We start from the raw sequence: 17598 nt of genomic DNA on the forward strand, positions 1-17598 counted from the left end.
TGTCATGTATGATCCAGCTGAGATTCCTGCATTGCAGGCGGTTGAACTAGATGGCCCTTGGAGTCCCTTCCAACTCTATGATTCTGTGAGCACTGCCTTGCTTCAATTCCTCTATCCCCATAGGTGGAGTGTCATGCTAAGGAAAAGGGGCTTAAAGTTTTCTTTCTGCTCCAAGTACCTATCACTGTTTGTGGGGTTTCTGGTTATAATGACCTCGGTTTACAGCAGCCTTGTAAATAAGCTGTCAGAATTTATCAGCCTGTTTTTACTAGTCTGCTGAGGACTGGCAGAGGAGAGCCCATAAGTTCTGTCCCTTCTGATGGAGCCCAGGGCAGAGGAGGAGTCGGAGTCCTGTAGCAGCCCCTTTGGTTTCTCTACTGGGCAGGGGGGAGTGTCAGTTCCCAGTCCCTTCTCTCTCTCTCTCCCTCTCCCCCCCCCACACACTTTGGCCCTCTTAATTGCTCCTTGCTCCCTTTTTTATTCCTTCTATATTGGTCTTTCCTATCTGCAAAACTGGGTTTCTGGCCTTGTGGATTCATTTCTTTTTCTTTTTTTAAAAAAGGCAGCAACCGGATATTGGTGAGAGTGGCAAAGAGTTAGGAGCATAACGCAGAACAGAGAAGCTTCAGTAATTATTCAGCTCCCCATCCCCCATGATAAGGAACCATGTCTATATATATTTATATATATGAACTGCTCCTTTGTTGTCCTTGGAACTGTGCTATCCAATTTTAGATTCCAGTTCATCTATTTTCACTGCCATTGAGTTCAGCTGTTTGTGTGTGTGTGTTTGAACATGCTATGGAGCACATGTTTTGCAATCAGAAGCCAGACACTTGCCGTTAAAAGGCGCTTCATATCTTTGGAATAATGTAATAGGCTGATAAAAGGAAAATGCATTTCAACATCAATATTATTATTTTAGTTGAAGGGATCTCAGCCACTCCTTTCAGAAATGAGTGCCCACTTCTTAGGTATCTTTTCAAAAGAATAGGTTCTAAAGTCAAGACATATTTAATATGTGGATATCTGACTTACTTTTGTCTCAAGTCATCTGTGGTCCATGATTGCACACTTGACTGCCTACATAGAAGTTACACTAGAAATTAGTAAACATCAAGTATATGCACATTTGGATAGTACTGAATGGGTGTCTCATCCATTTGAACCATCGTTCCACAACTTGCCCCTTCCAGATGTTTTGGACTACATCTCTGATCTCTGATGTTTTAATCTAAAACATCTGGGGGTGGGAAGCAGGTTGGGGAAAGACGGTACAGTCAAACCTCAGTTGTCAAATGTAATCCGTTTTGGAAGCTTCCGATTGGTTGCAGGAGCGTCCTGCACTCAAGCAGAAGCCGCGTCAGGTGTTTGGCTTCCAAAAAACGTTCAAAAACTGGAGCATTTACTTCCTGGTTCTTGACGTTTGGGAGCTGAAACATTCCAAAACGGAGCTGTTCAGGAACCAAGGTTTGACTGTATCAACTGTTTTTAAATGGGCAGTGGTATAAATTTCTGTGCCAGATAATTTTCTGGATATCCTAAACCTACATTTCTCTTTCTCTGTAGAATGCTCTGTCGTGACAGACTTGAGAGCTCTGGAAGTAGCTTATTTCAAGTCTGGCCCTGCCATGTGGCAGTGCGAAGTGATCACCTTCAGGCAGCACCATAGAGTGGGTAAACAGATGAAGGCAGGAATTTGTGCCTGAATGGTACCAGTGAGGCTTCTAAAAGCATTCTTAGGGCGCTATTGGGGATGTGTGCCAGGTACCAAAATGTCTTGAGACAGCACTGACTAGCTGGAACTACATTATGTACAAAGGAGCATTGAGCACTCCTTAAACTGAAGCCCTTTGAGCCTACAAAGCTATGTCTCTCTGACATCTCTCATGCCTCTCATTTTCCCCTTCCTTTTTTAGGTATGACTCTGGGAAGGATGGTTACATTGACCTTATGGAACTGAAGCTGATGATGGAGAAGCTTGGGGCACCTCAGACTCATTTGGGCCTGAAGAACATGATCAAGGAAGTGGATGAAGACTTTGATGGCAAACTCAGCTTCCGTGAGGTAAATGTCAGCAGAAAATGAAATGTAATGCAAAACCAAATGGGGAATAAAAATGTGGAACTTCTGCTATCACAACGAATGTGCCCCTTCACCAACTCACTTCCTCCTTGGCAGGGGGTTGGACTTGATGGCCCTTGTGGTCTATTCCAACTCTATGATTTCTATGATTCCTTCAAGCCTATGCTGTTTGGAGCAGCTGTGCTTTAACTTCTGTGGCAAACTCCAGCTTGTTGAACACCAGATAGCAATTTCCCAGGCTCAGGTGTTGTGGCATGATACTAGATTGAAAGTCTGAGGCTTGAAGGCCAGAAGAATTTTTAACCTATACATTCCATCTTGCAGGTAGAAGAGTTAAGAAATAATCATCTCATTTTTCTTATATGAAAACTTCTGCCTTTCTCTTTCCTAAACAAGAGAAAGCTGAATTAATTCTGAACAATTTTCTTTTCTTGTGACACTACACTCAGCTGTTCATGTCACGGTTTGCAAATGTCACCTGCTTGTAGCAATGCTATTACATATTTCAATTTCTGGGGTTCAGGGCCACATTGTAATACAGTGGTGCCTCGTAAGACGCAATTAATTCGTTCCGCGAGTTTTGTCGTCTTGCGATTTTTTCATTTTGCGAAGCACGGTGTCGGAAAAGTTTTGGAAAAGCTTCAAAAATCACCAAATTCTTCAAAAACCTCAAAAAAGGCTACCACACCGCGTGCTGTGAGTTGCTCCTCGAAGTCAAGTCGCAACTGTATTAACGGTGTTAAGAAAAAGGAAACAAACTTGCAAGACGTTTCCGTCTTGCGAAGCAAGCCCATAGAGAAAATCGTCTTGCGAAGCAACTCAAAAAACCAAAAACCCTTTCGTCTAGCGAGTTTTCCGTCTTGCAAGGCATTCATCTTGTGAGGTACCACTATAAATTATTCCCTTCATTGTAGCAGTAGGTATAGAAGGGGGCATTCTCAAGTGTGCACTAAAGCATGAGTATTGACTAGCTCCACTTGCCTGAAGAGGCAGAGGAGCCAGAAAATGTAATCTAGGCAACCCCAAACTCACCCTCCAGCTGTTTTGGGACAACAGTTCCCATCATCCCTGACCACTGGTCCTGTTAGCTAGGGATGATGGGAGTTGTAGTCCCAAAACATCTGGAGGGCCAAATTTGGGGTTGCCTGATGTAATCCTTTCTGAGTGTGAGTGCCTCCAACTCCAATGTTTTTATTATGCTTATATTTTATTCTATGTTATATTGTTTGCCAAGTATGGCCCAAAAGGCACCATTTAGAGAAGTGCTACCTGATGCCCCAGTTGCGCCTCTAGCAGGTGTGGCAGTGGTGACAGATTTTTCAAGCAGGCCACGTGAGCTGTGGGACGTTGGCCCTTCCACACACACACCCCTCAAAATATGCCCAAAGCGTCCAGCAAACCACCCCTTGATAAGGTTATTATGCTAAATTAATTCTCTCTTAATGGAACCCAGACACCTGCTTTGCTGCTGCTGCTGCTCTAATTTGTTGTGCGCAGATTCATTCTTTGTCCTTGAAGTATTATCTTGACTTACTGAAGGACAAGTAGGGCAGAACAGCTTTCTCCAAATCTGCCTCTCCTGTTACCTACCTGTGACAATGAGTAAACGATCGGAAATAAGTTGAGAAAGGTGTCATAACCTTTCTCCTTTTATTTCTTTTTGTCAGATAACAAACTATGCAATAAAAGTGACCAAGGGACCTGTTTTGTCTTCATGAAGGCCACTTTCACTCAACAGCTAGTTTTATGATTGGGATGGCTAAGTCTGATTTTGTTTGGCGAGGGAACTGCAGTCTAAGGATGTATCATTCTCTCTGTGTCGTGTGTGTGTGTGTGTGTGTGTGTGTCTGTCTGTCTGTCTGCCTCTGCCTCTGCCTCTGCCTCTGCCTCTGCCTCTGCCTCTGCCTCTGCCTCTGCCTCTGCCTTTGCCTGTATGCATGAATATTCATACACACAGTGGTAGCTGGGGCCCGTTGTGACTGGTAGGGCAGAAAGCAGGGAGCCTAGACCATAGATTGAGCTAAAGGCATGCCTAGGGGTTGGCAAAACCAGTCCCTGCTGGGATGCAAAATGGTTGTGTGTTGAGACAAGAGCTGGGAGCTGAGCGGTAGGAGATATGGCAAAGCGGTATGAAGGTGGATCACTGGAGACTATGGAATGTATAACATATATGTGATGCTTTTTACAGTAGGAAAGAAATGGAAGAGCAGTAACTTTTTTTGACAGTAAATAAGTTTGAAACTTTTTATTTCTCATCATGAGAGCTAAAAGAGCAGGAGGAGGGGATAGTGCAAAGTTACTTGCTTTGCAAGAGAGCATTTCGCTTGCCCACCATGGTCTTGCAGATCAGCACAAAAAAGATGATTCATTAGACATGCCACATTCAAGGAAATTAGAACTGCTTTCTCTGCATTTTAAAAATAAGATTAAGGAAGTAGATGGAAAAGAGTGATTTGTGCCGATCTATTGCAACTGAGGAACAAGCCTATAAAAGGCTGCAAAATTGCTCTCTGGGGGAATGTGTGATTCTGTTCAGGCTGAAGCCAGCTAGAAGTTTCAACCTAGAAATAAGCAACTTGTCCCTGTTTACTTCCTATTACTTGGCCTGTGTGGCTCTTACTGTTGGCCACCAGCAGCAGTTGAGCATCGTATTTATTTCCATATTGATTCTGGCTGCACCTTGTGCCCTCTGCTACAGGAAAAGGAATTCCCCAGGGAGGTTCATTTCATACCTCTGAAACTTGTGCAGCTGTTTGCTTTTGTAATGGTTACTTATTCCACCGTACCTTTCCCAAGGGGTGTTTTAATAAAGTTAATTTTGTACTTATCAACCCATCAATATATCACCAATTGCTTCCACACCATTCTAGCCCAGATCCCAAGGTGAAGAAAGTTGCTGCATTTAAGCAATATGCCTGCAACTTTTCTGTATCAGTGTCTGCTGTTAGTAACATGGGGCCAATATTCAGATATGATGCATGTGGAACTGCCCTTTTCCTACTTATAAAAAATTATGTTGTGTAGAAATAGACTCAGCCCCATCATCCACACAGTGGTCTAAAGCATCCTTTAAATCACTACTCTGAGGCTTAGCTACTATGTTGGATGTATGGGTTTCTTTACTTACTTTCTGAAGAGCACGCAGTAGGCATACGACTTTGCAAAACCTGAACACACCCACGCCTTGTGGATTATGTCCCCAAAAGTTTGTGTAGCAATGTGAAGAATCTCTCCAGAAGGCATTTGGACAATGTGAATGTGCTCAAATCATTTGCCATTTACACAGAATAGCCCCTTCTACCCCTGCGCATAGATGATCTGGACTTGGCAGCTTGCACCTATGACTTGTTCCCAGCTGTTTAGTGAGTCATTCCCACATGCCTTTTTTGGCTGTGTCAGCTGGTACAACAGCATATTTCCCTCCTTTCTCAGCCAAATGGAGGAACCTGCCCAATGCAGAAGACTCTGGAGCATTTGCTCACTCTGCTACAGCTGGTCATGCCAACGTGTTTACAGGGACCAACCTGACATTCCTTGGACTAGAGTAGGTCTTGGATCTCAGAACATTTGCTGGTAATAGACCTTTGGGTGCTTCTTCTGTGAGGGGGTGTGGTTGGAACAGGGGGAAGCAATATCTAATATAATAGTGATGCAACCAAGCATCAGAAAATCTGAAAGCCAGGGGGATCTCCATTGGCCACATTGCAACTGCAAACTTCAGTTTGTTTGGAACAGACTGTTCTGCATGTGATGTGCTTACTTCTGTTTGAGGAAAGGGTGAATGGGATGCTCTCCCAGTTAGCTGGACCTGTTATTCAAATAAATCTTAAATCTGTTTGTGTATAGCTTCTAGCCCACAAAGGTCACCAAAATGGACAAGCCAGCAAACCAGCTGCTTATACCAGGCTTCTTTCAATATACAGTGGTGCCCCGCAAGACGAATGCCTCGCAAGACAAAAAACTCGCTAGACGAAAGGTTTTTCCGTTCGCGATTTGCCTCGCAAGACGAATTTCCCCTATGGGCTTGCTTCGCAAGACGAAAACGTCTCGCAACTTTTTTCTTTGACTAAAAACAAAGACATGTTTTGTTTATAAAGTTAATTTATTTTCCCTTAAATTTTCGAACTGCTCTTTACAGTATGTGTGACTTTAAAGAGCAGTTAATAAACTGTTGTTGTACCAAATTTGGCTTTGTTTGGACTTTTTTTGACCATAGGAACGCATTAATTGATTTTCAATGCATTCCTATGGGATTTCGTGCTTCGCAAGACGAAAAATTCGTTAGACGACAAAAATTGCGGAACGAATTAATTTCGTCTTGCGGGGCACCACTGTAGTAGCTGTTTCTTTATCACTTTGATAGGTCACCATTGAAGCTGAGAGGATCCACGGCTCAGTGGTGGTGAACGTAATTGACATGCCGGAGTTTATTATTTATTATTTATTAAATTTGTATGCCACCCTTCATCCGGAGATCTCAGGGCGGTTCACAGCATAAAAACACAAAATTAAAAAGAAAACCATAATAAAAACAAGAACAAACCATTAACATCCCTCCCCCACCCACACATTTAAAAGAATATAGGATGTTAATCAACCCAAAGCATGGCTAAAGAGGAATGGTTTCAGGGTCTGGGTAGGTTCATATGAAGAGAGGCAGTCCTTGTGGTACTGCGGTCCTGAGCCATTTAAGGCTTTATGGGTGAAAAAGAATTGAATTGGGCCCACTAATCTGCAACCATAGAATCATAGAATCGTAGAGTTGGAAGAGACCACAAGGGCCATCGAGTCCAACCCCCTGCCAAGCAGGAAACACCATCAGAGCACTCCTGACATATGGTTGTCAAGCCTCTGCTTAAAGACCTCCAAAGTAGGAGACTCCACCACACTCCTTGGCAGCAAATTCCACTGTCGAACAGCTCTTACTGTCAGGAAGTTCTTCCTAATGTTTAGGTGGAATCTTCTTTCTTGTAGTTTGGATCCATTGCTCCGTGTCCGCTTCTCTGGAGCAGTAGAAAACAACCTTTCTCCCTCCTCTATGTGACATCCTTTTATATATTTGAACATGGCTATCATATCACCCCTTAACCTCCTCTTCTCCAGGCTAAACATGCCCAGCTCCCTTAGCCGTTCCTCATAAGGCATCATTTCCAGGCCTTTGACCATTTTGGTTGCCCTCTTCTGGACACGTTCCAGTTTGTCAGTGTCCTTCTTGAATTGTGGTGCCCAGAACTGGACACAGTACTCCAGGTGTGGTCTGACCAGAGCAGAATACAGTGGCACTATTACTTCCCTTGATCTAGATGCTATACTCCTATTGATGCAGCCCAGAATTGCATTGGCTTTTTTAGCTGCCGCGTCACACTGTTGGCTCATGTCAAGTTTGTGGTCAACCAAGACTCCTAGATCCTTTTCACATGTACTGCTCTCAAGCCAGGTGTCACCCATCTTGTATTTGTGCCTCTCATTTTTTTTGCCCAAGTGCAATACTTTACATTTCTCCCTGTTAAAATTCATCTTGTTTGTTTTTGCCCAGTTCTCTAATCTGTCAAGGTCGTTTTGAAGTGTGATCCTGTCCTCTGGGGTGTTAGCCACCCCTCCCAGTTTGGTGTCATCTGCAAATTTGATCAGGATGCCCTTGAGTCCATCATCCAAGTCGTTGATAAAGATGTTGAATAAGACCGGGCCCAAGACAGAACCCTGTGGCACCCCACTAGTCACTCTTCTCCAGGATGAAGAGGAACCATTGATGAGCACCCTTTGGGTTCGGTCAGTCAGCCAGTTACAAATCCACTGAGTGGTAGCATAGTCAAGACCGCATTTTACCAGCTTCTTTACAAGAATATCATGGGGCACCTTGTCAAATGCTTTGCTGAAATCAAGGTAGGCTACATCCACTGCGTTCCCTTCATCTACCAGGCTTGTAATTCTGTCAAAAAACGAGATCAGGTTAGTCTGACATGACTTATTTTTCAGAAATCCATGCTGACTATTGGTGATCACAGCATTCCTTTCTAGGTGCTCACAGACTGTTTGCTTAATGATCTGCTCCAGAATCTTCCCTGCTATTGATGTCAGACTGACTGGGCGGTAATTATTTGGGTCCTCTCTTTTCCCCTTTTTGAAAATAGGAACAACATTTGCCCTCCTCCAGTCTGCCGGGACTTCGCCTGTTCTCCAGGAATTCTCAAAGATGACTGCCAGTGGTTCTGAGATCACATCTGCCAGTTCTTTTAATTGCCTGACGTTGTGCTTTTACTATCTCCGTCTTAACAAACTCCCAGCCATCATGAACTCCCTTTCCTTTTAGTATTGCTGTCCATGGGATCTCACCCAGCACTTCCCTAAGTTTTATGAAGTCGGCTTTCTTAAAGTCAAGAAATTGAGTCCTAGTATGCTTGGCTGCTACTGTCCGCTGTATAGTAAACTTCAGAAGAGCATGATCACTCGCGCCTAATGATCCTTCCACATCTACCCCACTAACCAGGTCATCAACATTGGTTAGGACCAGGTCTAAAAATGGCTGTTCCTCTTGTTGCTTCTCCCACTTTCTGGACAATGAAGTTGTCTGCAAGGCCAGTGAGGAATCTGTTTGACCTTATGCTCTTGGCTGAGTTTGACGTCCAACAAATATCCGGGTAATTGAAGTCCCCCATTACTACTATCTCCCTTCCTTTTGCATGCTTGGCCATCTGTTCCAGGAAGGCATCATCTATGTCCTCCGTTTGGCTTGGGGATCTATAGTAAACTCCCACAATGAGGTCTCTGTTATTCTTCTCTCCCTTAATTTTGACCCAAATGCTCTCACTTTGGCTTTGAGGTTCTAAATCTTGGATCTCTTCACAGGTATACACACCCCTGACATATAACGCCACTCCTCCTCCTTTCTTGTCTGGTCTGTTTCTCTGAAATAGATTGTATCCCTCCATTATTACATTCCAATCGTGGGACTTATCCCACCAGGTTTCAGTGATGCCTATTATGTCATATTTAGTTTGCTGTACCAAGAGCTCAAGCTCATCTTGTTTATTTCCCATGCTTTGCGCATTAGTGTACAGACATTGAAGTCCATTAATCATTCCCCCGTGTCTCTTATTTAAGGATTTTTTCCTCCCTCCACTAGGTCCGCGTGCTGTTTGCTCCATTTGGTCTATGACATTTGGATGATCATCTTCATTAATTGATAGACTCCTACCTTCAGGAGCACTGTCTCCCTCCCCCACATTAGTCAGTTTAAAGCCCTCCTGATGAGGTTTCTGAGATTTTTGGCAAAAACATTTCTCCCAACCGTTGTGAGGTGCAGCCCATCACTTGCCAGAAGTCCATCTTCAAGAAACTGCAGTCCGTGATCTAAGAATCCAAACCGTTCCTGTTTACACCATTTGCGAAGCCAGCTGTTCACTTCCACTATTTTCCCCTCTCTCCCTGGGCCACGTCTTTCAACTGGGAGGACAGACGAGATGACAATTTGTGCATTTAGTTGCTTCAATTTCCTGCCGAGAGCCTCGTAGTCTCTTTTGATCTTCTGGAGGCTATTGCTTGCAGTGTCATTGGTTCCCAGTGCTGTCCAGCCAGGAACAGTGTAATATGCTCAAACCGTCTTGCCCCATTGAGCAACCTTGCTGCCGAATTCTGTACCAGCTGCAGTGTCTTCATATAACACGCTTCAGTCATCTAACCTAAGAGGTTATCAAAGCATAGACAACAGAAGTTGGAGTGCACCTTGCTCTAACAAAGGAAACTTTGAGAGCTCGCTTCCAGCTCTCACCTGTTTCTCTGCAGCCACATTGGGACTTGCCCAGCACCTGACATCACATATGACAATAAGGTGTGGGGCAGGTGGGCATGGTTTCACAGGTCAAGTGGGGAAGTATATATATTCCTAAGCCACCCTCGACAGGAAGTAGCAATTCTGTAGGGTAAAGTCCAGAAAATCCATAATAATTACCGCTGTCATCTCAGGCAGGGTGGCACTGTAATCAAATCCTTATTTAGACCTATTTGTCCACCACCTGGTTCAAGCCCTCCAACCTGGCAATGGACTGGACAGAAAGTCTAGCCAAGCGGTATAGAATTATTACAGATCACCACAACCCTTTTCTGTTGGTTCTGCACCAAGATCTCAGGTGGGCACAGCTGATTAAAAACCAGCTTCTTCCGGTTTATACACCCAGGACTCAGAGATTCAGGGTTGGCACCTTCCTCGGTCTCTGTTAAATGGATCTCTGCTAGAGACTGGTGAGCTGCTGCCAGGCAAAGTAGATGGTATTGTAGATGGACTAATGTATCTCTATAAAAGGCAGCTTTGTACATACTTTTTTCCAGCTGCAGAAAAACTTTTAGCCACTTGCCAAGTATCGGAAGCAAAATTATGCTACTCTCAGAAGGGAATCTAGTGGGAGGGGTGTTAGCCCAGTCGTAGAGCCCTTCCCTCTATCTTTCCCCAGTTTTCAGCCTCTGGAGTGAGTCATGGCAGTGTCATGGCGGTGTCACTCTTGAGGGATGTGTTGAGGCTGGGAATGTGATTCAGTATAAGGACCTGTCAAGCACACTGCGGCAGCAAAACTTACCAAACATTTGGGTGGACACACCCATCCTATATTTGCTGCTAGAAAAAGAGCCCAGCAGTTTCGTAATGCTCCCCCTCCCATCCCTGAGGGACTTTGGGAATTTTTCAACTTTGTTTTTTTAAAAAACGCTGAATTAGTAAGCAGCTGGGAGCTTGGGGGGGGCATGCGGGGGAAGCTTGGGAACAAAGGGTTCTGCCAGATGCCTAATTTCCTGATGAAAGAAGCTGGATGCAGTTTCTGGTATCTTGCATGCTACCCTGTAGTGAGAGAATGTGAGCTTTTCAGAGGATGGAAACCCACCCTGATCACACACATACGAAATTTGAAAGCTGAATTACTGTGGTACTGGCATTCCCTGTTTGGATGTTTTATGCTATTTTAGGACCTTAGATGAGTCCTTTGACTATAGAAGAAGAGTTGGAGTATTTCAGTATTAGCACTTGGTGCTATTTAGTTTGGAGCCACTAGGCCAGTTTGCACACAGCAGTAAGCTGTGGTGTATTGGGACTGAGCAGTATGCTAGTCCACCTTGCCTGCTCACTTTGGCTCTGGTCCTTCCCCTAGGTCTGAGTAGGGGCAAGGAGCCATGAAATCTTGGCTTGCCATTAGGTCCAAATTGGGATTGCTCCTCCCTTTCATGCTGATAAAGTGATCACCCTTTTAAAGATAGAAACCAACCACCATCCCATGTTTGGATATAATGACAAGCCAAGGCTTCATGACTTGTTGCTTGTGCCACAGGAGGAATGAAGCCGGAATGATTAGAAGTGCTAGGGGACGGTGCACTAGTATCTCAAGAAGTCAGTGATCTGGTGAAGTAACTGTGTTCAGCATCAGCCTGAAGAAATGAGCAGGCCAGATAGATAAGGTGCTATTGAGTGCTATGTCACAAATTCACCATTTTAAATGTAACTTGGGGGGCAGGGGGAGACATGGAGAATGAAGAAGGTGCAAGGTATTAGGAAAAGAGGCAGCATGAGACATCTCCCTCTCAGACCAGTCTCACACAAGCTTGTGCCTCCATATACTCCCAGCTTTCCCAGCTCAGTCTAGTTTCTTCAAGTGTCGTAGGGCTGTTTGACAAGTGAAAGGGCCTGAGTCAAAGCACACATGTGTGTGCGCGCACACACACACACACACAGACTGTATTGAGTGGGGAGCATTTCTGTTGTCATCATGTGCTCATGGACTTCACATAGGCATTGCTTTGGCCACAGGGAGGACAGAATGCTGGACTTTGTGGCCTTTGGTCTGATCTATCAGGGCTGTTGTTACATTTTCCCGGACCAAACAAGTAGGCACAGAGCAGTGGCAGTGGAGCTATCTTCCTTTTGGTTTCTTCTTTGGACTCAAATTATTCATATATAAATGATCTACATAAGTAGTAAAATGGTCATTGATATAAAATAAGTTATACTGAGGACAAAACAGAAGAGATATGGGATCTCCTAATATTTTAGTGTTTACCTAAATCATGAAAGGCTCCAGGTTTTATTAGAAAAATGGAGTGTGTGGCAGGGTGGAGACGACATGCCATTTCTCCAGTTTTGGTCTCCTGCCCCACCGACTTTGCACTGGCACAGGTGAGGAAGAGACTTCAGATCAGGGAAATGGATTTACAGAAGGATTAAACCTATCTTCCCCCAGCTCAGTTGCTCTGATCAAATTCATTCCCTATAGCTCTTTTTACGTTATAATTAAATGTTGGTACATTCCTGAGTCTCACATATTTTTGCCTTAAATAAGTTCACTACAGTGGTACCTCGGGTTACATATGCTTCAGGTTACATACGCTTCAGGTTACAGACTCCGCTAACCCAGAAATATTACCTCAGGTTAAGAACTTTGCTTCAGGATGAGAACAGAAATCGTGCTCCAGTGGCACGGCAGCAGCGGGAGGCCCCATTAGCTAAAGTGGTGCTTCAGGTTAAGAACAATTTCAGGTTAAGAACGGACCTCCGGAACGAATTAAGTACTTAACCTGAGGTACCACTGTACTTTATTACAGATTTTCCTGCCTAAGCTGTTACAGCTCCCAGTCATGAAAGTTTAGGCTTAAGTGCTCATCCTCTTACTTTTTTCTAAATCACTATTTTTTTCCTTTTATAGTTTCTACTCATTTTCCACAAAGCTGCAGCTGGGGAGCTTGAAGAAGACAGTGGCCTGCTGGCTTTGGCAAAACTTTCCGAAATAGATGTCGCCCTTGAGGGAGTAAAAGGAGCCAAGAACTTCTTTGAAGCAAAGGTAGGAAAACATATATTAGAATCAGGTGATGGAGGGGTTCATAAGTCTTAGGGTGCAATCTTAATCACCCTAGGAAGTATGCTCCATTGAACACAGGGAGTTTTACTTCTGAATAACCATGTGTCGGATTCTGCTGTATGTCAACTCAATGATACCACCTAGAGCACAAGTTAACGATTCAGACTGGGAAAGTGGTGCACCTGGAAATTTCCCTGCTTTAATGTAAACCAGAGTGCTGTGTTAAAAGCTGAAAGTGCAATTGTTTCAGATTGGGTGAAAGTGCAAGTGGAACCGAGACTGGATGAATCATATCTAATGAATGCTTGTTCCGTTTCCTGTGCCTCACTATGAAAGCAAAACCCACATAGTTTTCTTTTTAAAAAACCAACAACCACCAAGTCAATGTTGTCAGCTACTTTTGAGGTAGTGTAACAAATCCCCCAAATCTTTGTATGGTGGGAGCTTTCCCCACCCCAGTGTTTTCCATGTGTTTTGGACTACAGTTCTCATAAGCCCAGTGCTGGCTGGGGCTGATGGCAATTGTAGTCCAAAGCACGTGGAAAGCATCAGGTTGGCGAAGGCTGTGCTGTGAATATACAACATGATCTGCCCCTCTCTGCAGATAATTCCAATTGCATGGTAAAGTCTCATGGGCCAAGACCAAGGGAAGATGATACCTGTCATCTATTAAGTTCAGTACTGATAACTCTTCTATAGTAGTACCCCTGGTGCTTGGTCACAATATATTTTTCTCCCTAAATTAAATTAGCCTCTCATTTTACAGTAAATCAAGGTGAGCACAACCAGTCAGGGCATTTAACCATATTCTGAACTAAAATAGTGTTTAGTTGACACCAAGATAGCTGACTCTGGTCACCCGGATGTAAACAGAACCATTGGGTGTGCAACCTGTGGTATTAGTTACATCGTACAGGCTAGAGAAATAGCTGTGCTTAACAGCCTGAGGACTCAGATGGTTTGCAGCATATAGTTTTTCATACGTGTCTCTTCTGAACTTGTTACTAGTCTGGGAGATGCAAGCATTAATAGGATGTGTGGATGAGTCCATTGTGGGTTTTGGTTAAAACACCATCCTTTCTCCCAGATCAAGGGAAATTAAGTGTCTGTCAGTACTGGAAGCTGACTGTGTACAACTCTGGCTAGAACTGGTGATCTCACAGCACCTGTAGGGCAGCTAAGAGCTAGCTGTCTTAGATAAGTGAAATAAGTTGCCAATGATGGAAATATAGGGGTAGTAATCCTTTTGACCCTGCAAGCCAGATGTTTATATATCTCCCCTGCCCCTTGCAGACTAACTTTGGCAAGTTAGCCAACAGAATTAAATTTCTGCCCCATCAGCTGTCACCCCATGGCACCCACTGGTTGACAGGTGGGTGTGGTTTGGGGAAATGGTCTCATGGGCCAAATTGGACCCACTGTTAGGCCAAAATTGTCCCACAAGCCAGAGGTCCCCTACCCCAGATGTAATACAAACCCATCTCTCAATCTTTCCTTTGTGTTACAATTTTATTCCTCTATTTCTAGGTTCAAGCTTTGTCCTCAGCCAGTAAGTTTGAAGCAGAGATAAAAGCAGAGCAAGATGAGCGAAAACGTGAGGAAGAGGAGAGACGTCACCGCAGAGCAGCCTTCCGAGAACTCAAGTCTGCATTCAGTCAATAACTGAGGCACCCTATCGGCCACCTGAGGGACTTTGTACAATCTTACAAGTTTTGCCTTTGACAAGGCGAAGGACCAGGAGAGGGAACAAAACTGATTTGAAGGCTTTTCTTTTCTTTTTTCTGAGCCTCCTACCTAGATGCTGGGGGGGTGGGGTGTGCCATACACACAGTGGCATTCAGAAGGATGCAAAACCAGGAGTGGTTCAAGCAACCCCCTTTATTTCTGTAATAGGCATTGCTTAGAAGAATCAAAATGTCCTAATGCTTTAGCCTGAGGCAGATGATTGAAGCACCTGATAATAGTGCTTACCATTTGTATCTTGGTCAGAAAACACTCCTTGTGTCCTTCTGAATGTCTCTGTGTCATAGCTCTGTAATTTCCCTCGGGCTTCCTTTCTGTATACCTTTTGACTCCTCCTGAATTTTACAAAACCATTTCTTGCTTCTAAACAAGCTGACCCTTCTTCTAGGTGCAGATCACAATCCTTTCATGTGCAAATAAATGCCCCAATTCCTAATGTATCATTCTTTTCCGTCTTTGTGCTCACTATTGGGGGTGGAGGGAAAGACGACAGCTTTCTGGTACAACAGCTCCCCAGTAATGAAGGGAAACCCAGTTAGTAAATATTGGCTGAGATCCAAAGAGCTTCTTGGGTGAATAGCAGGCACGTCTTCCACTCAATCCTCAAATTCTTGTGCAAGCCAATGCCACCCCACTCCTCCAATGCAGCCCCCACATTGCATATCCTCCATCATCCCTTGACCCCTGCAAGCAGGTTTTCAAGGGGCACAAGGTACCATGACTTGAAAGAGGTGGCAGGAAAACCTTGTTGTGTGGGCAGAACTCTACTCATGCTTTTCTAGGTCCAAGCCATTTTTTAACTCATAAAGATTCTGTTCAGGGATACAGCAGTCGCCATTCAATTTTACCCTTTCCATGTATACAAACGACTGTACTTTTTGAGCAACAAATAGAACTGCTAAGTTCTGGCCACATTCCATTGCATTCTCTGTGTAGGTCCATAGCTGTTTTCCACTTTCTCCTTTTTATTTTTTAAAGCCATTGGATTTTAAGAAGCAAGGAAACATCAATCAATAAGATGTTCAGTGAAGTGGATTAGTACAGTTTTGGGGACACAGTGGCTTCCCACCCCATGGAATTTTTAATCTTTTTGCAAACATTGGTGCAAATGAAAGAGCTTCTGTAGAGTTAACACTTACATAAAACAGCCAGTTCTGCTTGCAAGAGAAAATAGATTCCAAAAGCAGAAAGCAGCATGTTACGCTGCTCAGAAAGCTTGTACTATATTCAGAACTTATACTTGTGTGTGTATATACGTATATATCTTCATGTATAGAAAAGGAAAACATCCTCTTCCTTGCCAAGCTTGTCATCTGATCATAAACTGGATCTCTCATCCTCAACTTTATTTTCACTGTCTTTTAGCTTTTTACACTGTGACACTAAACTGTGAGTGTGGAATAACAAAGGGAGCCCATCTGATATTTAATAATGGGTGGGGAAATTGCTAAACAATTTTTTAAAACTGTATTTGCAAGACCACAGATTATATTTGATAAAAATCACATGTTTTAGCTAAAATATTTATAATAAATGTTTTTATACATGCAAAAGTTTGATTTTTCTTCCCCTGTTGCTTAGTTATGCAAATAAAACTTTTCTAACTTGCTGGAGGCTAACTTGAAATCCTTTTATTCTGTCTCATCCTTCATGGGAGAAGGAGGGGGCGGAGTTCTGTGGTGCAAGCTAAAATGAGTGATTTAGTACTACTTTAGATACAAACCTCGATCCGGGATTTAGTATTTTTTAATATAATTGCTACTTTATATATATTGTGCTTTGTTTAATATGTTTTATTGTATTGTATATACAGTGGTACCTCAGGTTAAGTACTTAATTCATTCCGGAGGTCCGTTCTGAACCTGAAACTGTTCTTAACCTGAAGCACCACTTTAGCTAATGGGGCCTCCTGCTGCCGCCGCACAGCTGGAGCACGATTTCTGTTCTCATCCTGAAGCAAAGTTCTTAACCCGAGGTAATATTTCTGGGTTAGCGGAGTCTGTAACCTGAAGCTTATTTAACCCGAAGTACCACTGTATTGTAAATCCATTTGAGACCTTTTTTAAAGTGTAAAGTGATTACTGGTGTAGTAAATCAATTCTCACTGACCACTGTCCACACGGCTGATAGGAGTCCAAGGACATATAGAGGGCCAACAGTTCCCTCTCCTTATTCTAGAGAGTCTATGAATAGGCAGTGTCCTAGATCCAACTATTTAACTTCCCTCCCCGCCATCTTCTGTAAAATTCCTGCGAAATGACCTAGATCAATATGCCACTTTTGGAGCTATTTTGAGCTTTCTATTTGATGAGAGAGAGTGGCTGCTTGTCTTTGGGATTCGGGCTAATAGGCTGACTTGTTCCAAAGCCCTTTAACTACCTGTTTCCTAGTTTGGATGAAATAGGGAAATGTTTATTTGTTTTTAAGAATATTTATAAACTGTCAACTGAAAAACAAATAATGGTAGTGTATAATGAAGTAGCTGAAAACATCATACTGTACAATGATCAGATCCATAGCTAATGGAATACTTCCTTCCTGGTTTGTTTGCTGGCTCACGTGAAGGGACTGTGTGCATGGCCAATATTATTCTTTGCACGCTGACTTTTTAAGCTAAGAGATGATCATTCAAATGCAGTCAGTCTGTAAAGAGACTTTTTACTTGTTTCTTTATTTTGAAGGGAAAAAATGAAATTTCAGTTACAGATAGGTAGCCGTGTTGGTCTGCCATAGTCAAAATAAAAAAATTCCTTCCTGTAGCACATTAAAGACCAACTAAGGTAGTTCTTGGTATAAGCTTTCGTGTGTGCATGCACACGAAAGCTTATACCAAGAACTAACTTAGTTGGTCTTTAAGGTGCTACAGGAATGAAATTTCAGTTAAGGAAGCACTGAACAACCTATCCTTGCCTATTGCAATTGCCTTTACGGGGGCTTG

General features: G+C 43.3%; 1 protein-coding gene and 1 long non-coding RNA gene across 2 annotated transcripts in view; one reads left to right on the top strand and one right to left on the bottom strand.

Annotated features, from left to right (window-relative positions):
- EFHD1 (EF-hand domain family member D1) overlaps positions 1–16279 on the top strand; it is a 31461-nt gene extending 15182 nt beyond the window's left edge. The window contains exons 2-4 of the mRNA XM_082221984.1: positions 1920–2067; positions 12765–12899; positions 14445–16279. Coding sequence (XP_082078110.1) covers positions 1920–2067; positions 12765–12899; positions 14445–14579 — 418 coding nt within the window. The 3' untranslated portion in view covers positions 14580–16279. The remainder of the gene's footprint in view (positions 1–1919; positions 2068–12764; positions 12900–14444) is intronic.
- On the bottom strand, positions 10779–12787 carry LOC309532070. The gene is made up of 2 exons (XR_014219580.1): positions 12662–12787; positions 10779–12417 (listed from the first exon to the last, which is right to left on the bottom strand). It is a non-coding gene; the product is annotated as an uncharacterized lncRNA (long non-coding RNA).
- Positions 16280–17598: the final 1319 nt, after the last annotated feature.

This window comes from Podarcis vaucheri (assembly GCF_965113315.1).
Source record: "Podarcis vaucheri genome assembly, chromosome: 5".
NCBI lineage: Eukaryota > Metazoa > Chordata > Lepidosauria > Squamata > Lacertidae > Podarcis > Podarcis vaucheri.